This window comes from Artemia sp. Qi Xiang Cuo, chromosome 18 (assembly GCF_049724085.1).
Source record: "Artemia sp. Qi Xiang Cuo chromosome 18, ASM4972408v1, whole genome shotgun sequence".
In the NCBI taxonomy this organism is placed as follows: domain Eukaryota; kingdom Metazoa; phylum Arthropoda; class Branchiopoda; order Anostraca; family Artemiidae; genus Artemia; species Artemia sp. Qi Xiang Cuo.
The window spans coordinates 26,828,177-26,852,748 of NC_142811.1; the positions used below are offsets into that span (position 1 = coordinate 26,828,177).

The window sequence follows — 24,572 nt, forward strand, 5'->3', positions numbered from 1 at the left end:
GCGCTTTGCGCTACAAAAGTAAAGAGCGACGGGGGCATAATGTATTATTTTTTTTTAGACCAGGGCACTTCGTATAGAAGTAGTTGTCTTAGAAATTTCGAAAAGGGTTTATTCGATTGGAAATTGATAGGGGCTAATGCCCTTTATAATAGTCGAAAGTGATTGGAGGGCAACCAACCCCTCTCCCACGCCAATCATTTCCCCAACCACATCCAGTCAAAATTTTGAGATAGCCTTTTTCTTCAGCGTAGTTGAAAGGTCAGTGAATTATGTCTTAGAGGATGACAACCCTCCCACAGTCCTAAGGGCAAGAGGTGCAAGTCATGCCCTGGGGGCATGTACTTTGTTTATGGAAAGAGTGGTCGTGTAAGCTTCTGAGGAGGCTTATTGGATTGATAATCAGAAGTTCTAGTGCTCTTTTTAAGAGTCAAAGTGATCGATGGGCGGATATCCCCTCCCCCCCAATGTCGCATTTTCCTGAAATGCATCTGATAGAAATTTTGAGATGGTCATTTGTTGCATAGAAGCTTCGAAAACGGCTCATTCGATTGGAAATTGCAAGGGTTAGTACCCTTTTTAATAGTCAAAAGTGATTGGAGGGCAACAAGCCCCCCTTCCACGCCCATCATTTCCAAAACACATCCAAGCAAAATTTTGAGATAGCCGTTTTGTTCAACGTAGTTGATAAGTCTGAAAATTATGTCTTTGAGGATGAAAATCCCCTCCCCCCCATAGCCCTCAGCGCAAGGGTTGTAACTTATGCCCTGAGTGCATATAAGGTTCTTATGGAAAGTGTGGTCGTATAAACATTGGAGGGGACTCATTGAATTAGAAATCAGAAGTTCCGGTGCTCTTTTTAAGAGTTGAAGTGATTGGAGGGGGTGATTGGAACGGGAAGTGATTGTAACGAGTGGTCGTACGAACTTTGGATAAGATGGAGCTCATTTGATTGGAAGTTGGAAGTTTTAGTGCCCTTTTAAAGAGTCAAAGTGAATGGAGGGCAATCAGCCTCCCCCTTCCAAGCCTTTCATTCCCCAAAATACATCCGATCAGTAGTATAGCATTAATAGATACAGGAGGGACATCCTTATTTGGACTCTAAGGCTTTCTTATACTAAACTAGAGCATTGGCCTACTTACATAACCATAGTAAAAGAGATACCTCATTAGCATAACCGGTTTTCCTAGCAGCTAGCTCCGGTGAATGACCTACATATTCCTGTTAGGACATGATTAAAATATCTTCAACCTGCAAAAGTCAATTGATTCCAGTACAGAAAGGCGATGCCCACTTTAGTAAAACATTTTATTTGATTTCAAATTGGACTAATAGAATTTAAGATATCACATTGAACTTTGATTGACAGCATCTATAACATAGGCATAGTGTAACCACTTGTATCATCGTATTCGTGGGAATGAGTGCTTATGTCAACATTCGTTTTATAGGGAACTTATGGCCATCCATGTCTTAGCCTCCAAGGGCACCAATGCCCCTCCCCAAACATTTTACCCCCCTTTTTTGTGCATAATTATTTTACTTTACTTTTTTTATTTTAGATTTAATTTTTTTTACTTAGAATTTTTTTCATAAAACAAACTTAGAAAATACTACTTAGAAAATATACGTAAAACAAAAGAATTCATTTGTGATATTTTCTAAAAACGAAATGAAGATGATATAGATATTTTAGTTTTGATTCTTCCTATTAGAAAAATAATGTTTGTAGTGACATTTTCCCGTTTCTACTTAGATTGTTTTTACTTAGGAATTTTTCAACTGTTTCTCGTGTCTTAAAATCACATTATAATACATAATGTACTAGATATAGTATACTATAGTGTAAAATAGGTGAATTACGTTTTTACCTTAGTCTGAGAGAGATGAATTGAATTCTTTACGCGGCTACACAGACGTAAAGCGGGAATTATCAACACTCAGTAGAAAAATGAAATGCTATCAGATTACAGATGGTTTACTAGAGTCTGAAATAGGTGAATTAGGTTTTTACCAAAGTCTGAGAATTATGAATCGGAATTTTTTTAGAGTTAGAAACATATGAAGTGAGAATTTATCAGACACGACTATCAGCTCACAAGATGTATACTACAGTCTGAGAGAGATGAATCGGATTCTTTTGAGAGCCCGAGACATATGAAGTGGGAATTTATCGAGACATATGAAGTGGGAATTTATCAAGATTCAGTCAAACACTGAAACTACCCTCAGCTCATAAGAGGTATACTAGAGTCTCAAATAGGTGAATTTGGATTTTACCGTAGTCTGAGAGAGATGAATTGGATTCTTTTTAGAGTTAGAGACATATCAGATGGGAATTTTTTCAAGATTCAGTCAAACACAGGCACTACTATCAGCTCAGGAGTGGTATACTAGAATCTGAAATAGATGAATTAGGTTTTTAACATAGTCTGAGAGAGATGAATCGAAATCTTTTTAGAGTTAGCGAAATTTGAAGTAGGAATTAATCAAGATTCAGTCAGACACAGACACTACTTTCAGGTCACAAGTGGTATACTAGAGTCTGAAATAACTGAAATAGGTTTTTGCAAAAGTCTGAGAGAGATGAATCGAATTCTTTTTAGGGTTAGGTACATATGAAATGGGAATTTGTCAAGATTCTACTACTACTAACAACTCACCGCAGCACCTATCCGCCTGAGGCCAACACAGCTACGCACGCTCCTCCTCCATCCCAATCTATTCAAAGCCTCCCTTTTTACGCCCGTCCATGATGTTCCCATTTCCTTTAAATCTTTCTTTATGACGTCCACCCACCCCAGACGGGGACGACCTGCTTTCCGTTTAGCCCTAGACGGCTGGCCAAAAATAACAATCTTCGACAATCTCTCATCCTTCCTCGGCACAACGTTTCCTAGCCACCTCAACCTTTCTTTCATTATAGCCCTAGAGGGCGGTATTAAACCACATTTTTCGTATAGCCTATTGTTTGAAATACGGTCAGTCAGCCAGGCACACAGAACAATCCTTAAGCAATTTCTCTGGAAAACATCTAGCAAATCTCCATCCGCTGTTCGGAGCGCCCATTCTTCAGAGCCATATTTGACCACTGTCATCACCGTAGCTTCTAATATTCTAATCTTGGTTTGCAGACTTATCTTCCTATTCTTCCAAACTTTTTTTAACAGTGAAAAAAAACAGCCTTGGCTATTCAGTCAAACAAAAATATTACTATCAGCTCACAAGTGGTAAAATAGAGTCTGAAATAGGTGAGTAAGATTTTTGCCATAGTCTGGGAGAGATGAATCAAATTCTTTTTAGAGTTAGAGACGTATGAAGTTGGAATTTATCAGGATTCAGTCAAACACAGAGAGCACTATCAGCTCACAATTGGTATACTAGAGTCTGAAATAGATGAATTAGCTTTTTACGAAAGTTTGAGAGCGATGAATTGGATTCTTTTTTAGAGGTAGATACATATGACATGGAAATTTGTCAAGATTCACTGAAACACAGACACTACTATCAGCTCACAAGTGGTATACTAGAGATTGAAATAGATGAATTAGGTTTTATACCATAGTCTGGGAGAGATGAATCGGATTATCTTAGAGCTAGAGACATATGAAGTGGAAAATTTAACAAGTTTCAGTCAAACAAAGACACTACTATCAGCTTACAAGTGGTAAACTTGATTCTTAAATAGGTGAATTAGGTTTTTACCAAAGCCTTTGAGCGATGAATCGGATTTTTTTTAGATTTAGAAACATATGAAGAGAGAATTTATCAAGATTCAGTCAGACACAGACACTACTATCAGCTCACAAGTTGTATACTAAGAGTCTGAAATAGGTGAATTAGGTTTTTTAACAAATTCTGAGAGAGATGAATCGAATTCTTTTTAGAGTTAGAGACATATTAGGTAGGAATTTATCAAGATTCAGTGAAACACACGCTACCACCATCTCACAAGGGGTATACTAGAGTCTGAAATAGACGAAATAGGTTTTTACGAAAGTCTGAGAGACATGAATTGAATTCCTTTTAGAATTAGAGACATATGAAGTGGGAATTTATAAAGATTCAGTCAAATACGGACACTAATATAAGCTCACAAGTGATATACTAAAGTCTGAAATAGATGAATTAGGTTTTTACCATAGTCTGAGAGAGATGAATTGAATTTTTTTAGAGTTAAAGGCATATAAAGTGGGTATTTATCAAGATTCAGTCCGACACAGACACTACTATCAGCTCAAAAGCGGGTATACTAGAGTTTGTAATAGGTGAATTAGGTTTTTACCATAGTCTTAGAGAGATGAATCGGATTGTTTTAGAGTTAGAGACATATGACGTGGGAATTTATCGAGACATATTAAGTGGGAATTTATCAACAATTACTCAAAAACAGGCATTACTACCTGCTCACAAGTGGTTTAATAGTGTTTGAAATAGGTAAATTAGGTTTTACCAAAGTCTGAGAGAGATGAATCAGATTCTTTTTAGAGTTAGAGACATAAGAAGTGGGAATTTATCAAGATTCAGTCAGACACAGACACTAATACCAGCTCACAAGTAGTATACTAGAGTCTGAAATGGACGATTTAGGTTTTTGCCAAGGTCTGGATTGAATTTTGTTTAGTTAGAAACATATGAAGGTGGAGTTTATCAGGTTTAAGTCAGACAGAGACGCTATAATTAGGCTCACAAGTGGTGTAAAAGAGTATGAAATGGGCAGATAAGATTTTTTGCAAAGCCTGAGAGAAAATAAATAGAATAGTATTAGAGTTAGAGACATATGAATTGGGAATTTATCAAGATTAAGTCACACAAAGACACTATTACCAGCTCACAAGTGGTATAATAGAGTCTGAACTTGGTGAATTAAGTTTTTACCAAATTCTGAGAGAGATGAATGGATTCTTTTTAGAGTTAGAGATATATGAAGTGGACATTTATCAAGGTTCAATCAGACATAGACACTACTACCAGCTCAAATGTGGTATACTAGAGTCTGAAATAGGTGAATTAGGTTTTTACCACAAAGTCTGAGAAAGATGAATCGGATTCTTTTTAGAGTCAGAGACATATGAAGTGGTAACACACAACTGATGGGAGCACAACTGATTGTTTACCTTCATCCCGGGTACCTGCAGCCAACATAAAACCGTACTTTTTTTCAAAAGATTTTATCAAACTGGGTTCTTTTAGATTCACTTAGCGTGGCGCGCCACGCATAACTGGCGCATTACTAAAAACAAAATATGTTTTCACTTACTGTTAATAAACCTAAAATTACTTTATAAAATATAAAATTATTATAACTTTAAGGAATAAATATCAGTATATGTAAATTAAACTGACAGTCCTCGGTCATTTTTTTTTTTTTTTTCAGTAAATCAAAAAATATTTTCTGGTCTCGAGAAGGAATGAGGGTTATCAACCCTAGTCATGTTAATTTTTGCTAGTTTTGAGTTCGACTGGACCATTTATTGTAATTTCTGTTCGTTTTGAGTTTTATTTATTTATTTATAATGAATTGTGGTAGTTTTAAGCTAGGAAGATTATTTGACTTTATTTCTGCTTATTTTTGGCTTAATGGAGCTCTTTATTTTTTTTTAAAGTTGTCTTGTGGAAATCGTTTTTAAATTAATAAATAAAAAATAAATCATCAACAGAAATGGATTGTGACGGTAGATGAGATCACTTTCAAACCTTTGGGATAATACTCCTTTTTTATCTCTAATTTTTTGTATGTATTATTCGACATAACGAGATATTCTATCAATGGGGCCAGCGAAGCTACTGTAGCCCAAGGGCTATGTTGCTTACCTTGCAATAACGAAGTTCAAATTTAAAGTTGTAAAAAGGTTAAGCATTTTCAAACAGTTCGTGGTAACGAACTGTAGCATTTAGTAGCGTTGTAACGTGGTAACAAAGGAGCGACTCGATCTAGTAGTAACCGAAACCCTAAAAAACCGAATTTTGATAGGAATTGATACACCAAAAGAAAGGAATTCTTATGGTGATTATAAATATATAAGATTCAATAAATGTAATAACACCCATTAAAAGGTACGAGCCAGAGAAAATTGCCTTATTTTTAGAAAAGGGGGAAAACATACCTCGAAAGTCAAGAAATCTTATTGAGAATCGCACCATCAGCTTCTCAGTATCAGAGAACCCTACCTTAGAGGTTTCAAGCTTCCATCTGTAAAAAATGAATTTTTTTTATTTTTTACCAGAAGAAAGATCACGGGTGAGTGTTCATTTTTTTCCTCCCAGAGGTGATTTACTACTACTACTACTACTACTACTACCACTACTACTACGACTATAAACTCACCACAGCACGAGGCATCCTGATGCCAACACAGCTACGCACGCTCTTCCTCCATTCCAATCTATTCAAAGCCTCCTTCTTTTCACCCTCCCAGGAAGTTCCCGTTTCCGTTAAATCTCTCGTTATGACATCCTCCCATCCCGACCACGGACGGCCTGCTTTCTGTTTAGTCCTTGACGCTTGGTCGAACTGGACAATCTTCGACAATCTGTCACCCTTCTTCCGAAGAACGTGCCAAAGCCATCTCAACTTTTCTCTCATTATAGCTCTAGAAAGCGGATTGAACCGCACTTTTCTTGCAGCCTACTGTTTGAAATACGATCAGTCAGCAGGGTAACCAGATCAATCCGAAGACAATTTCCCTGTAAAATATCTAGCAAATATTCATCCGTTTTTCGGAGCGCCCATGCTTCAGAACCATATTTAACCACTGTCATCACTGTTGCTTCCAATATTCTAATCTTGGTTTGCAGACTTATCTTCCTATTTTTCCAAACTTTTTTCAACTGTGAAAAAATACCCTGAGCCTTGGCTATTCTACTTTTAGCATCTTCGCTGCTTCCACTGGCTTTACTAACAATATTATCAAGGTAAGTGAAGCTATCCGCCTGATCAATCTTTTCGTTACCCAACATCACCTTTTCATGTTCACTTATTCCTAGCCTTGGCGACTTATTCTTCTTAATATTAATTTCCAAGCCTATTTTCGCACCCTGAACTCGCAAAACCTCTAAAAGTTCATTATTTTTTTTGCTCACACTTTCATCTAGGATGCTTAAATCGTCAGATAATCTAAGTCCAGGAAAGTTTGTACAAGGATAAGACCTTCGCTTTAGCTCTTTTACCAACAAAGTCGAACGCTTGCTCATTATCTATAAAACTGGGGACCAAAGGCGTTTGATTACTCAGGCTTTTCTCAATTATTAACCTAAGAGTGTAAAATTTGGTCTTCACATCTTCTATCCTTTCTAAAAACCGCCCTGTTATCACTTTGTTTACAGCAACTCTCAGTCTAAAAAATATCGTATTACTAAGTAATTTGCTGCCTATAGAGACCAGGCTAATGCTTCGATAATTACCGCACTCACTCTTATCCCCTTTCTTATACAGTGGTTTACTTAGGATTTTCTAAAATCGTTAGGTACTTCCCCTTAAAAAAAATGATATTCATAACCTTCAGTAACTCATTTCTAACCTCAGAGCAACCATACTTAAGAAACTCATTTACAACAGTATCGGCACCCGAGGCCTTAGTTTTTTTTTAATCCTTTTAGTACTGTCGCTAATTCTTCCTCACAAAAAAAGATATTCCGTCAATCTAAGGTATCACAAACTTTTTCATTTTCCTCTATATCTTTTCATGCAACTCTATCTTGGTCCTAGAAAATCGGGAGAAGACTCACTTTAATGGAAACTCAAAGTTCTAGTGCTCTTTCTTAGTGACCGAAAAATTGGAGGTCAGCTAACCCCCTCCCACGCCCTTTTTTCCCGAAGTCAACGGATGCAAACTTTGAGTTAGCCAGTTTGTTCATCATAGTTGAAAATTCCAATAAATAGGCCTTTGGGGATGACATGACCCCCACAGCCCCCGGTGGAAGGGTTGCAAGTTATGAAATTTGCCCGTTGTTTACATTTAGCATTTTTCATTAGGAAGTGTACAACTATTTTTCCTGGGGGGGGGGGGGAGTTTTTGAAGGTATTTTCCACTGGGAGGGAGGTATCAGGGAATGAACTTTCAAGGAGAAATTTTTCATGGGAAGAACTTGCCAAAATTCCTAATAGAACTTCGTTTTATTTGTCTTGATATCTCTTTTGTGACTCCGATTTACATGTTGAGATGTCCTGGGGAAATTTTCCGGAGGAAATTTCTTGCTGGTTTTTTCTTCAGGGTATGTTTCCGAGGGGGTATTTTCCCAGGGAGAAATTTTTCATTGGGAAATTATCACCAGGAGAAATTTTCCGAAAATTTTGTCAGGGTAGAAATTTTTCATCTAAGGGCGGGGGGGGGGAGGATTTCCAGTAAACATTTTCCACGTAGAGGATTTCCACCGTGACCTGAAAAAAAAGATCAGAAATTAAACAACACAATTTTTTCAAATGAAATTATCAAAAGGAAAATTTTTCAGGTGGAATAATCCACTATAAATTTTCTGGGGTAGTTAGCAGGGAGGGTATAATGGTCCGCGGTTAATTTCCTGGGGGTGAATTTTGCATGCGAAGAACTTTCCTGGAAGAAATTTTTTGTGGGGAGGAACTTTCCATGGGGTAAAATGAGCATAAATTAAATAAAAAGGAATAATATTTTCAACTAATTAATCAAACGAACTTAATTTGAACTGAAATTAAGGAACAACATTAAAACTTTGAACCAATATAAATTATTTCGTATAAGGGAGTGAGCTGTATTTTCGTAAATGGGACAAACCAAGTGTTTAGCATCCTTCAAAAAAAAACGAAAAAAATTAATTTTCTTAGAAAATTAAGTATTTTCCGAACTTTTCCCCCTTGATAGGACTTTTAGGGTCAATCCTATCTTGAAAAAGCTTTTTTAGAATTCTTGGTGGGAGGGGGGATTTGTACAACAAGTTATATCTGCTATGAATGTAAGTTTTAACTCATCATGCAGTGCATTTAAAAGAATGTATTACATATGATTTTCCCCAGTATTTTTACTGAAACTTTCTACATTTTTTCCATTCTTTGAATAATGCACAAGAAATGAAGATTAGAAAGCGAAAGGTAATGTTGAAAGACTTTTAGCATACTAATGAGACATCCTTATTCAATAAACGTAAAAAGACTTTCTATCTTTTATGTGGAAACCCAAAGGACCGACGCAGAGTTCAGCGCAAGAATTCAATAGATTTTTCTGAATTTCTAAATCCAAATGTTACATGACTATAGCTTTTCTACCGTTGCCTCAAATTCCTTTGTTGTGGCATAGCCCATAACGTTTGAAAGCTGTTTCAGGCTTTTGCTTATAAAAAGTGTTTGAACTTGGACGGTTTTTGAACACAATTATAGTGATTTCAATCCTTATATTAAGGGAAAATTAAGGGACTTAAACTCCCTTAATAGCTCCATTGCGGAGTCATTTAAATGCATTAGCTTCGGTAAAAATTTAGTTGTTGTCTAATTGCAGCTCTAATTTTGATTCTTTACGAAAAATTTCAAACCCAATTTCCTCCATTTACTCCTCATGGGACTAACTGACATCTCAGTACGGAATAGTCTGCAGATATATAAGATAATTTTTAAGACCAAAAATAATCCAAGGATTTATTTTTCATCCTTTCCAAAGAAATTTACTCATAGTCTTTAATTTTCAGACAGGGCTCTGCTTTTTTTCTCACAAGAAGACTTGAGCCTAATAGAACTGTAGGCTGAAAAAACACATATATGGATGCGGTGTAAGGACAAAGAATTATTTTGACTTGTAATATTCATGGAGTCAGGTCTACATTTTAGTTTCAGTCCTTAGGTTGAGTTTCCACCAAATATTTCTGATTTTCTATGATTTTGAATCATTCTTCCTTTATTTCTAACACCCAATATTACTATTTCAACATGATATTTTTTTTAAACAAGTCTGCTTCTTTACATTGAAATGTCTTAGCCACCGATCCAAGTAACCCTGTTAGCTTGTCCGTCGTTGCTTCCGGGATTATTTCCACAGAAAGTCCCCAGTCACAAAATCTGTTTTCTGACACTTATTTTTCGTAATAAACTAAATATTGCCTGACAATTTTAGTTGCTAATCAGCAAAATAAAAATTGAACAATTTCTTACGTTCCGATAAAGGCTATGTTCTATTGGTTATTATTTATACTTCGTTCTTGTATGAGTTGATTAACCATCCCGGTGTAGAAAATTGCCATTTTTAGCGTTATTTGCTATTGCCATGGTATTTAAAATAGCAGATACTTAGCAATGGAAATAATAACCCTGTCTGTTGGTCTTGACTTGTTTGAAGTGGGACTACCAGTGTCGATTTTCTTCATTTGGTTAACTGTGCATTGACTCTCTACAGAGACAAACTGCACAACTTCGGAAGCAGCAGGATCATGGGGATTGATAAAAAGCCTGCCCGCCTTTGCTGATTATTAAATAAAAAAAAACAAGTTTTTTTTTTTAACTGAAAGCAAGGAACGACGTTAAAACCTAAAACGAACAGAAATTATTCCGTATATGAAAGGGGCTCTGCCCTCCTCAACGCCTCGCTCTTTACGCTAAAGTTTTTTATTGTCTAAAAAAAATAAGAGTTGTGAGAAAATCAAACTTTAGCGTAAAGAGAGAGGTGTTGAGGAGGGGACAGCCAATTTCATAAACGGAATAATTTCTGTTCGTTTTAAGTTTTAACGTCGTTCCTTACTCTCAGTTAAAAAAAATTGTTTTTTTATTTAATTTTTGAAGGGTTTTGAATTAATGCAGGTTTTGATTTTGGCTCACAGTACAAGAATAATTAACACAAAATTTGCACATTAATTTTACTTTTATTTGGTTAAATGGCTTTCTCGAAACTTGTTTAATTTTATTTACGAACGTTTTCATTAGTAATAAATATATGTAACTTACGAATTAACTTACGTAACGAACTTCGATATTAGAATATTTTTAATACGTATATTAGGGGGCTCGCCCCTAGTCAATAACACGCTCTTTAAGCTAAAGTTAGAATTTTTTTACAAATATTTAAAAATTAATTCTTAATCACAAAGGCCGGTACTTAGAATAAATAGCTCTTATGAAAGTGCTAAAACATCTTTGGCTTATACAGCTAGGTATTGACTAGGGGGTTAATCCAATCATACACGTAATATTTTGTGTTCGTTTTGAGTATTTATTTTGCCCTTTATTTTCAGTTGGAAAACTTGTATCTTTTATTTTTGATTTCTGATCTTTTTTTAAATTATACTGGGAAATCTGTCACCCCCTTCATAGCAATGTCCCTTCCGGCATGAAAACTTCCTTCATGGAAAGATCTTCCCACATAACCCCCGACCCACCCACCCTCCTACTACCAGCAAAAATCCCCTCTGAAAACGTCCGTATGCTGAATAAAATGGCTATCTCAAAATTTTGATCAGGTGACTTTGGGAAAAAAATGAGCGTGGGAGGGGGCCTAGTTGCCCTCCATTTTTTTGGTCACTTAAAAAGGGCACTAGAACTTTTAATTTCCGTTTCAATGAGTTTTCCCACGGTATTCTAGGACCACTGGGTCGATACGATCACCCCTGGAAAAAAAAAACAAAAAAAAAACAAATAAATACGCATCCGTGATCTTTCTTCTGGCAAAAAATGCAAAATTCCACATTTTTGCAGATAGGAGCTTGAAACCTCTACAGTAGGGTTATCTGATACGCTGAATATCATGGTGTGATTTTCATTAAGGTTCTATAAATTTTAGGGGTCTTTCCCCCTTTTTTCCAAAATCAGCTAAATTTTCTCAGGCGCGTAACTTTTGATGGGTAGGACTAAACTTGATGGAAGTTTTTAAAAGAATCAGAAACTTGATTCTGATTCTTTTGATGCATCTATTGGTATCAAAACCCGTCTTCTAGAGTTTCGGTTACCATTGAGCCGGGTCGCTCCTTACTTACAGTTACCACGAACTGTTTGTTTAGTTTCTGGAATAAAAATAGTCCTGACACGGACAAACATGCAACTCTTTGACTGTTAGTGCCTCAAAGTCTTCAAAGATGTCGATTACCTTATTCTGTTGACGGAGCTCCCAATTATCCCTTTGCAGGAGCAAGCGGACTTTAAAGGGAGGAACGGATTGAATATTACTAATGATAGAAAGTACCCAAATTGGTACTAGATTGACCTGACAATTTTATTTAGGCAAACGTTGATTGGGGCTGCACTTAACGGTGGCTCAAGTTATTAACAGTTCGATTAGGAATAAAACCTGTTATTAGAAGGCGAAAAAAAAACAATAAGAAAATATACTGGATATTTCGATTACATGTAGCCTACAATGATCGTCATTAGCAGAAATAATGTTCTGTGACGACGATCTCTCTACATGTGATCGAAATATCCAGTATATTTTTTTTTCACTGTCTAATAAAAGGATTTATCCCTATTCGAATTGTTGTTTATCGTCATGGAAAGGCAGTGTGGTCTTCGATGTTACCTACTCATGTCATTAGCTCTGAGAGCATAGATCATTGTAGCTGCAACTGCAGAACAAAACTTGTACTTTGGCAAAATCTTGCTGATTTCAAAAAGCGAATTCAGGTCGATAGCGGAAAGAAACCTTAGCTAGTGCCATTCTGGCTCTCAAAGAGGTCTTTGCTTTCAATTGATTGTCGCGTTTGGAATTTTATTTCCCACACGACTTAGCACGAAATTCCTCCTATAAGCCACCAAATTCCAATTGGCTGACATCTCTATACGCACATACATTTATTATTTTTGGTATCTACTGAAGAATAAACTAAAAGTTGAATGATTGTATTTATCATATCCATTACGGTTGCTGGATATCCATTTTTTGAATTGATGTCCGTTTGTTCAATATAATTCACAGCTCCAAATAAGATAAGCTGTCAAATGTTGATGGCTTCTACCTTTAAACACATACGAATTTATTATTTTGGCATCTATTAAAAAATGATAAATCTGTATTGTTCCTAATGTATGGAGCGTCCTTGATTTTAGCAATCACTGACCTCTGCCGCTTTCTTTTTATGGAAAGGTGTCAAACTTATCTAATTCAGCAATTCGCAAGCAAGGTTTGGATGTAAATTGCCAGAATGAATTCCCGGTCATTGAATTTGGTCACTCGTGTTATTTTAGTTGTTTTTTTTCTCAGCTAATTTTACAACCTTTAAATTGTTTAGTTGTTACTTAGCATATCCATTAAAAATTTTTATTTTTATTTTGTTAGTAAATGTCAACTTTATGAGCCATTTAGTCGCTTTTGTAATTTAACTTGAAAATAAAACAGCTGGCTTATAATAGCTAAAAATGACGTAAGCTTTAGATTTGAAGGATGAAGTGCCAATGCATATTTGCTATATCCGCATTTGAATACAGTAAGTTATGCACCGAAATTGCGAACACATCTATTTTGGTATATCCACATTAGTTGTCAGTTAAAGCCACAGACTAACTGGAAGACTCGGAACGGGAGTAAATTAGATTTTGAAAAATCTCATAGAGGGCTGTCACTAATCAGTCTTCATAGTATGCCCCACACAGGGGCTCTAAAATTGTTCTTTTTTATTCCAAAATATATTCAAACTGTGTGTCCCAAAAGCCAAATTAATTTCAGCGGTTCATTCAAGTGGATTGATATTTTTCAAAACTAAGCCAGGTCGAAGTTGTAAGTTTTCACGAAATAGCCTTGCTGAAAATTGTCAAATGTCTATAATGATATGAAATAATCGCAAACTATGTTAGTAGATAGCTAATAAAGGAGAGAAAAAAAAAATACTCCTCAATCTAAATAGTTCTTTTTTGGACAATAATGCTTATGCCCCTCAGATAATGAAGCGGAATTTGTATAATAGCCCAAAGTAGAATCTCACCGTAGAATGCTTTTGTTCACAGTACTGTCGTATCAACGCTTATCAAGCAAGAAGAAAATAATTGAAAATCAATTTTAGTGAGTTTTCATGATAAAGGACCGGATAAATAACTAGCAGTAACCTTAGGGTCTAGGAAGCTTAAAATTCGAGTAGTCTTAAGCTCGGTGCCCACAGAAAGCAAATTCTTTCGCAGACGAATTTGTGACTTCGCATCACGACAGTGAATTCACATGGTATACCTCATAGAACGTGAAATTTCAAATATGATTTCTAAAATACATAATCAAAAGATTTGTGGATTGTTACTGCTTCTTTCTTTAAGACGTCGGAGAGGTAAGCTGAAGCGATCAAGAAAGTTGTCCTTGTTCATTTTCTTGTTTTTAGAAGTTTACTGTATTTCGTCTTGCGAATATCTATCGTACGAATAAAATTCGACTCGAAGTTGAAAGGTGCAACTGCAAATTTTGGACGTGCAAAGCTGAAAATATTTGCCTGACGACCATTAATTCGCCTAGTGTAAGCGAATTCGCTTTCTGTGGGCACCGAACTTTAGACTTACAGTTCAGTCGTAGTCTAATCTGAGTAACGAACTTGACCAGGAATTCTGAGCGATCAAGCTTAAACTCTTTCAAACTTCCCTCCTTCCTCTTGTCTACGCTTTGTTTTGTTGTTTTTTTCTTCTTTTTTTTCAAATTGTGATGCAGGATGGTTTCCACAAAATATATCACTAATTTTTCAATAACAAGATGCAGCTAAAGGGCGAAGAAAGCTGCTACCAAAAAATAACGGAATTTTAGGGGGGGTAATCCTAAATATCGCTGAATCTGACTGAAACAGTACAAAAAGATAAACAGATTTTAACTAGGATTGCTATCATATATACTTCAGAATGATTTTTCAACTGAATAAGCCGCTCTATAAAATCAAACTAGAATATAACTCTATAAAACCGCTACTCTACTAAGGAATGGGTTCTTGAGTATGAGAAGATGAAGTACTCTGGCTTGCTTATTTAGAGAGTGCTTGTGGCATTAATAGGAACTGAAATTTCTTCCAAACGATTCTTTTTGGAACATGGGCCGTAGTTCGTTCTTTAGTAGGTTGCAGCTACTGCTGTAACCATGATTAAATCATGTAAAAGTCGTTCTAGTTGTTACTGAAAAAGTGGGCCCTCCACGAATCAGATGTGTTACAAAATTATCAAAATGTGTCAATTTTTAACCTAGTTGTGTCCTCGTGTCTATTCAGTTGAATATGTATACAAAAAGAGCATTTGTGTTTCCATTGGTAACTGTAATTCCATTGTTATCTAGCTTTTCGTGGAAAAGTAAAGTGTAGTGACACTAGCCTAGGTTTAGTTAGTTGTGTTTGATTTCTAACCTGAACGTTCTATAGATGCAAAGAAAGAGAAAACTACCTCTTCAAGAATGTATCATCATTAAATCAGTTGCAAAATCTAGTCGGACTAGAAGAACAACTAGAAAGAACCTCTTTAATCATGAAAGTTGTATGATTTCAGCAGTTTTATAGTAGCTTATGCATGAGTCGTCTCGTTTCTTATATAGGAATTTACTAAAAAATCGTATTAATTTGCTACAACATTGGCTCACGGAAACATTTCCTTTCTTCTAGTTCGACAAGAGTGAGTTTGCCTTTAGGATAATGGGTTGTCCGGCTAATTCCTCCTCAGAAAACTCCCCCCCCCCATAGACAAACAATTTTCCCCCAGTTTAAAATTTCATCTCGAATAATTTTCCCCTGAAAATTCTTCCTCCCGCGAAAAATTTCCCCCTTGCGAACGATTACCTCTGGTAAATTCACCCCACGTGTTAAATTGAGCAGCCAAAGCGAAAGTATTACAAATAAAATAATGAAGAAAAAAGGGGTTTTGGAATTTTTTCATGTTTTTTTTTTGGGGGGGGGTTGAATTATCATAGCAGGGTAAGATAAAGGTTCGAGAAAATAATTTGGAAATATGAAAACAGTGGCGACTGCGAGAGGGTTTCCCTATGATGAAAGTGCACAGAGACAAGGGCTAAGACTAAGAAGCATGAATAATTATTTCCCGTGGACTTGGTCTAGCCCCAACTAAAGTGCATGATACCAGTTCACCCCTTGCGATCGAGACCGAGTCCACAAGGTACACATCAGAAGATCTTCCGTCTAAAAAAAAAAAAAAAAAAAAAAAAAAAAAAAAAAAAAAAAAAAAACTTAAAGGGCCGTTTTGCCTTTTAATTTGGGGGAGTCCATGGGGAACTTTTCGTGGGATTTTTTCCGGCAATTTCATGCGAGGGAGAGATTAGCCTAGAACCGGAAAAAGGGTACAACAGCTTTTTTAATACAGTCAGTGCATTATCTTACGTCAATTTTTCCCGATCCTGGCGATAGGTCGCTGGTTTATTTACAAACGTAAATAAAAAGTAGCATGTGAAAGCCACATTTGCCCATTGCTTATATGTAAGCGATTAGGATCCTAAACCTCATGATTTTACACTCAAAAATCTTTAAGATACTTTTTCCCATGTAGTTGCCTACAATGGTCTTCGTAGCACAGGTACCAATTTACGTATTTTCTGCCTTTGACCGGGAGTGCAATGCGTAGTTGGGGGTAAATCATTCGACACTTCCCATGTTTTTTCCCGGGTTTCTCCAGCTACCCATTTAGAGATGGGTCGACTCTTAGCTGAGCTTACAGAGGCACACCGTTGACCCTGTTCCAAACCAAATAGCCAGCTACAACAAGATTCGAACCCCCTATCCTCACAGACAAAGGATTTCAAGCCCAGCGCCCTAACCACTAGGCTACGACGGCTTTTGCCTTTTATATGATTTTACTACTCATTATTATTTCAATTTTATTCGCATACCCAGTATTGTGCTTGAAAAATCCGCAGATATTTTATGATTTCATAAACTAGAATTGTACAAACAAACCTTGGCGTTCCTACTATAATTATATCTCTTTTTTTCTACTGCAACATCGAAAACATCTAGGTAATAAAAACGGTATTGGTCTATTTCTTCTCATTCAAGCCCTTTTATTTCCTTTAATTAACGAATTAACTTTTCATGTACCGTTATAGAAATGTTATTGAAGACTCAATTGCCAGTGAGAAACCATGTACATAGAAAAAAAAATACGCCCAACTTCTTGGTCAAAACCAGTTACCTAGATATAACTCGAGTTTACGTGGCACATAAGCTGATATAAATTCGACCGTACAGGTTACATCACTGTTTGAAAAGATTATGTTTGTCAATTGGCGTTTACTCTTGTTTGCTAGTTCTATATCAAGCACCCGAATAAGGTGAAGTTAAGTTTCAAGATTGGAGGCTGGTAGTTGTATTTGATGCTTGTTTGGCTTAGTTTTTTTTTTTTTTTTTTTTCTTATTATTATTATTATTATTTGTTTGTGGAATTGATTTATTAATTTAGTTAGGAAGAGCTTTGTATGTAATCGCTACGCGTTAACAATTTTTTTTCCTAGCGTAGTGTTTTCTAATTATATTCGCTTGATTTTTCCTTTGTTTGATGAAATAAACCTAACGTAACCTAACACGGTAATTGTCTCAAATTCATTCCTTAGAACACTCCGGATTTCCAGCATCAAGTATGTTATATCACAGCAAGCTTACAGGAATTAAATAAAAAACAAGTTTTTTTCAACTGACAGTAGGAGCAACATTTAAACTTAAAACGTGCATAAATTGTTCCGTATATGAAGAGGTTGCCCCACCCCCTCCTCAATACCTTGCTCTTCACGGTAAAGTTTCTAGCACTTTTAAAAAAAACTTCCTATTCTAATTAAACGGCCCCTGTGTTTCAGGAGTCGTTCTTAAAAAATTGGGACAATAGTCAAACTTTAGCGCAAAGAGCAAGGTATTGAGGAGGGGGAAACCCCTTCTTATAAGGAATAATTTCTGTTCTTTTTCAGTTTTAATGTTGCTCCTTATTTTCAGTTGAGCAAAACTTATTTTGCTTTTTTGTTTATTTAATTTCTGATCGTTTTCGAAATAATATCGGTAAATCTGGCTCACTGTCCCTGAAAAATCCCTCCCCTCACGAGAAAATCCTCCGTGGAAAGTTCGTCTCAAGTAAAATACCCCCCCCCCATAAAATTCCCACAGGACGTTTTAATGTTTAATGTTGCTCCTTATTTTCAGTTGAGCAAAACTTGTTTTGCTTTTTTTATTTAATTTCTGATCGTTTTCGAAATAATATGGGTAAATCTGGCTCACTGTCCCTGAAAAATTCCTCCCCTCACGGGAAAATCCTCCGTGGAAAGTTCGTCTCACTTAAAATACGCCCCCCCCCCATCAAATTCCCACCGGACAATTCCATCCTCGCTGAAAATTGCCTCCGTAGAATTTATTGCGGACGATTCAGCCTGAAAAATCTCCTTAGCATAATTTCATTTGAAAAAGACTTTAATTTCGAATCGTTTTCCCGGTCACTCAGGAAATACCCCCTTCCGTGTAAATTTTTTCCCGGAAATTCAAACCTGCTGAACATATCTCCCGGACAAATCCCCCGGAACATCTCCACATGCAAAATCTAGTTTTCAAAGAGAAAGCAAGACAAATAAATAGAATTTCGTATAGGAATTCTGTCAAATCCCCCCTGTGTAAAATTTCCCCTGGAAAAGCTCACACCCCAAAAATCTCCCCCACACTGAAAATTCAACCTATGGGGACCCATGGCCAGCACAAAACATTTGCCTCTCAAATACTTGGACTATCTGTCTTGGATTTTCTCTGTCTACAATTAGCCATGTCTTGACGCAACCTATGCAACCTACTGCAAAATACTTGATAAATTCAATTCAAATTTGGATCAGATGATTTTACGAAAAAAAATGGCGTGGAAGGGGGGCTAGTTGCCCTCCAATCTTCTTGGTCACTTAAAAAGGGCACTACAACTTTAAATTTCCCGTTCGACCCCCGAAGGAACCGCTAGGACACTTATTCTTCGGTCCAGCTAAGCTTGGTGGATATCCTGATGACAAGAATCTGGTAACCTCGCCATCTTCTCCCACACTGAGGTTGCACTGTTTAGAGAAACCCCTGACGGGCCAAACTTTATTGAGATCCAGTCACCTCTTCGAAAATTTTAAACCTCTTCTTAAACATTTACATATTTGCGTTATATAAATATGAACGTTTGTTAGAACAATTTAAAGGCACTGCCCCTGAAATTAAATAATAATGTTTCTCAATTAAGAACAGCTGATTTGGAAATTTTCATATTGAGGAGAGGGGGTCGGTCCTTCAGACAAATCTTAAAATGGGAATGCCCAAGCTAAGCATATCCCCTATGCCCAAAGAGCCAGTTTTAAGTTGTTCGGTTGATCCTTGGGATTCTGGTGGATTTCCTAATGTCAAGAATCTAGGATCTTCCCTCTCCCCTCGTAAGTGACTGACTGGATACTGTCCCCAAAATGCATAATTATGACATTTTCTCACATTTGACATCCAGTTTGGCTGAGACTTGACAGCCTCTTCGGTATATGTCTATAGCGATATTTTAGCGACCGTCCTCTGCCTACACTCACTAAGGTCATATTGCGTCTGAACGCAGAATACCTGATTCCCGTTAGGTTTTGTTGAGATTTGATGACCCCTTTGGGTGAATATGCTGATGATAAAATTATGTTTAAAAAGATCTCCCCGTCCCCAGCTAATGAGTCACATCAAGACCTGACTTATTTTACTCTTGCTCTGGGCCTAAGCTTATCAGAGTACTCCGTCCAAATCGAAACTTTCCAAAAGAAGTAAAAAATAGTGTATTCCGGATTTTAAGATCCGTTTTGCCCTAATAATTTCTTGGGAACCTAAAAGAGATAGAAAATTGTTAATTCACGAAGTTTCACGAATTGTTCCACGAAGAGACTATTTCATTTTCCCTGAAACTTGTCCTTAGGAGTTAAGACAGTTTGGCCTTGTTTCTTTTTTACTCTGTCTTTTAGATTAGAAAACAAAATTCTAGAAAATTACTTGAAATTTTGCTAGCCTCAAAGAGTTTTTTTTCTCTGTTAGAATCCTCATAAGAATATCTTACCGAGCTACAGATCACTGAGTATAACAATAAAAAAAATAAATTAAGAACAATGATTTTGCTCCACGACACAATTACGGCAGTGGTTTTAGTCAATGAATTCGTAAAACAATTTTTTTTTTTAACCGAGAAAGGTTTTTTTGTGATGAAACCATGTCACGGATATCTGTTTTCTGTCACGGATATCAGTTTATCTCGCTTTTTATGGTCCAGAATATTTATACTTGGGATTATGTTTTCGAAATGACCGTGATACGTTTGGACTGCGTTCTCCTCCCTGATCTTGAACAACGAGATGGTGGCCATACGTAGGAAAGTTGTTCCAGAGAGTTTGCTCCATAGCAAACGAACCAGCCCCAAAACTCACGAAGGCGTAGATTATAATGGCAGGATTAAACTTATTTAAAATAATTTCGCATTTGTCTCCTTCATTTCTGCAGAAATATGCGCAATAGTTTTCAGTTATAAAAGGCTATTATTGCTGTATAGATTCATGGTGTCAATTGTAATATAAACTTATAATTTTCCACAGGTTGATTTTTCGACTATAAATACACGGCATTTAAGTGACATATTCAACTCCGATGAACTTGCCTCAAATGAGAACTGGAGTGATCCACTGGAAGAAGGAGAGCATGATGATCATGACGAAGCAGACTATTTTAATTTTAGACGAAGAAAGCGACAAGTTGACCTTACAGCAAGAACACAAGATGGCGTAGAAATTCATGAAAAGGGTGAGCCCAGGTTTTACTCTTAATGTCAAAGTTCAAGATAGGCAAAACTATGAACTTGTTAGGATTGAGAGCAAGAATTAGCGCAAGCTTATTAGAAACATTAAGCAGCCTTTCCACGATTAATATTGTCGCCAATCCTTTATCTTGGTACATTACCAATTGCCGTTTCTTCCATTTTTTCTCTATAGCTGTTGATGAATTTCCTCATTAGCTATGAATTAATCCAGGGACTGGCAGCCTCATTTGGCTCCTCGTAAAAATCAGCCAAAATGTGAACTCCAGTGCTTAATTATGTCAATGGATAAATCGTTTTGACCTGTTTCTTATTATTTCTGGCCACATCTTTAGTGAAATGCTGAACTGTTCTTGGTGATAATGGTATTTCTTTGATTTTTCAATTGTGTGTTGTTGTTGTTTTTTACGAAGTCATTCTGTAAGTGTTCGGAATAGCTTATGAGTGCGTTAAAAAAAAAAAAAAAAAAAAAAAAAAAAAATCACCGTCTGCAGATAGCTTTCCGTCGGTATCGATGCTAAAAGCTATTATGAAGTTGATAAATGTACCTAGTGACAAATCCTTTAATTTTTCCAAAAAATCTAATGCATCAGGTTTAGCAATGTACTAAGATTGATCTTGATTTGTAATTTTACTGGTATCTTGAAGACTTAAGAAGAACTAAGAAAGTAACTGATGTTTCGGAGAAAGCTATCACAACTTTTGATACATCCGTAGCATACTTCTGTGTCAACACGTCTTGAAATAGCATCTTTTTCCTTTTTGTTTGTCCATGGTTGTCTCACTTTTAATAAATGTAATAATCATTTTGGTTAGGTAATTGCTTAATAAATGTGTTAGCTATGTAGATATCAGTATACTTTTTCTACTGAACATAACCTAGAACTGAGAGGACGACACACGGCGCTAGCCTAATAATGGTAAAATTTTTGCGGAAAACCACTGTACTCTGTGTCTTATCTACCCCTGACTTTTCATAAGAGTCAGTTAGATCACTATGAAGACTACATTGCCCTTCCATTTACAATTAAAATGAAATGAAAATTTTGAAAAACCAGTATACTTTTTCAATAAGACAACGAAAAATTAACAAAAACAGTTTTTTCGCTAATAATAACAAAAGTCGGAATATTTTGGTGTCACTTCCGGAAAACAAAACAAACTAACCTAAAACAAACGAAACGTATAAAGAAAAAGGGAAAAATAAACGATATATACATACACGCATATACGACAGCCAGTGGTCATATGCACACAAAAGACAAAAAAAATTACCAAAACAATAACAAATGAAAACAAACTAAAACTCAAACTGAGATTTTCTTTTGTTCTCGTTTTGTGAAAAGTATTAAAGGAAACAAAAGAAGTAAAAGAAATAAAATTCAGAACTTAAGAACACCGAATCCAAATTCGAAACGTAATTTCAGAAATTAAAGATTTGGAAGTGTTCTGTTCAACACAGCAGTCTGCCTTACAAATAGTAGTTTTATTTTCAAAACTGTGACATTTCAAATGAGAGCACCAATTGTCTGGCGGGTTTAACAAGGGACAACAAACGGTATTTACTTCAACCCATCGAAACATTATTACCCTTCCCGTTGGTAGTACACAGCACACTGCCTGTCTGAGATTTTGGGGACCCTTACCAATACGCCCTGAGGACATATATACCCTCAGCTAACACACAACTGCCAACTCTTTATTGTTTGTTTTAGTTTTTTAACGTAAGATTCTGTAAAACTTGGTATCCACTTTTCTAATTAAAATTAGATACACCAATATTGATTTCTTTCTTTTTAGGATATGGAATTACCTTTAACAGGACAGAAGGATTGAGGATATACCAATCATTGTTAGTAGGCGGAAGGAATGACCCACGTGATCCAAACCTACCTTGGGGTGTAACCGAAGCGCCAATTCAACCTCACCACAGGCAAAACAGTTTCTGGAGTGATCGAGCAATACGCCAAATGAATGGTCCTTCTTTTGATACCACAGATGTATACGCAAGAAGTCCAACAACCTCACGAACAACTACACATCCCTCATTAATAGTCCGTCCGAGCCGGGTAAAGCAGCAGTCTGTCTTACAAACCCCTCAGCCAGTGCAGTTAGATCAAACGTATATTCATTTACCAGAACGTCATCATACAAAGAAGCGGAAGAGAAATCCTTCCAGAAAAGATATTATAAAAGCTGAACTGGTATCTCAATTTCCCACAGAGAGAAGTTCCTTTGCAGCTGAAATCACACCACAGGAAATACAGGCAACAATAGATAAGAAAGATAGATCTCTCCCACTTAGAAAAGTTAGACAGAATAAAGGAAGGCTATTAAAAAAGAGATGGAAAGAACCGATGGGACATTCAAAGGATTTTGGAGTGGCACATTTTATACCGTTGCTAAGGAACAAATCAAATCTTATTCTCGAAAATGAAGGTAAGTAGTCTTTCGACATTTGAAATACTATTTAGTTCTCAAAACACGTTAGGCTGAGCTTTTAAAGTTTTTATTTCGATTGACAATACGTGTTAGCTATATCGCACCGATTGGTGACTTTTGCAAAACCTCTAGATGTCTTCTTGTCAATCAAACCCAGTTCAATGCAGATCTTATGTTAGTTTTTTTTAGCCAGATATGTTTCATAATCAGGATCTTTTCTACACTCAAAGTATTTTAAAGATTTTAATAAATTATTGTCCCCTGACTTTTGCTGAGTTGTAGCAACCTCTTTACAATGAAAAGTTTTTCCTTCTTAAGAGTTTAGAAGGTCAATTTTGACGCTTTCAGCTCCTATTTGCTTTACCTATCATTAAATAATACTTGATGTCATGTTAATTGTAATAATTTTTTCCGGTAGTTAATAATTCAATAATAATTAATTTTTTAACAGTAGCTAATAATTTAGCTCTAGCTCTATTTTGGATATTGGCATTTGAGCCATATCTTCAGTTGTCATCCCAGAATACAAACCTGGTTTCTGATCGAATAGGTCGATGGTTGATCGAATATTCGGTCGGTCAGATCATGAAAAAGTGTGAAAGTGTGAGCAAAAGAATGAAGTTTTAGAGGTTTTGCGAGTTCAGGGTGCAAGAATAGGTTTGAAAATTAATGTTAAGAAGACTAGGTCACTAAGGCTAGGAATAAGTGAAGATGAAAAGATGAGGCTGGGTAATGAAAAGATTGATCAGGTGGACAGCTTCACTAACCTTGGTAGTATTATTAGTAAAGATGGTAGGAGCAGTGAAGATGTCAAAAGTAGAATAGCCAAGGCTCAGGGTGTTTTTCACAGTTAAAAAAAAGTTTAGAAGAATAGGAAGATAAGTCTGCAAACGAAGATTATAATATTAGAAGCGACAGTGATGACAGTGGTCAAATATGGCTCTGAAGAATGGGCGCTCCAAAAAGCGGATGAAGATTTGCTAGATGTTTTTCAGAGAAATTGGTTAAGGATTGTTCTGGGTATCCGGCTGACTGGCCGTATTTCAAACAATAGGCTATACAAAAAATGTGGTTCAATACCGCTCTCTAGGGCTATAATGAAAGAAAGGTTGAGGTGCCTAGGGCACGTTGTGCAGATGAAGGATTACAGATTGCCGAAGATTTTTCTTTTTGGCCAACCGTCTAGGTCTAAACGGAAAGCAGGTCGTCCTCGTCTGGGGTGGGAGGACGTCATAATTAAAGATTTTAAGGAAATAGGAACTTCGTGGGAGGGTGTAAAAAGGGAGGCTTTGAATAGATTGAGATGGAGGAGGAGCGTGCGTAGCTGTGTTGGCCTCAGGCGGCTTGGTGCTGCGGTGAGTTGTTAGTAGTAGTAGTAGTAGATCATGAAAAAATATCTCAAACTTGATCAAAGTATCAACCACCTCTTCGTAAACTTAGGTGGCCTTCGACCTTGTTGAGAGA

At 36.4% G+C, this 24,572-nt stretch overlaps 1 protein-coding gene across 1 annotated transcript in view; it reads left to right on the plus strand.

Moving 5' to 3' along the window:
* egr (TNF superfamily member 12 eiger) overlaps positions 1–24,572 on the plus strand; it is a 213,445-nt gene that overhangs the window by 57,974 nt on the left and 130,899 nt on the right. The window contains exons 2-3 of the mRNA XM_089104475.1: positions 20,449–20,653; positions 22,467–23,105. Coding sequence (XP_088960601.1) covers positions 20,449–20,653; positions 22,467–23,105 — 844 coding nt within the window. The remainder of the gene's footprint in view (positions 1–20,448; positions 20,654–22,466; positions 23,106–24,572) is intronic.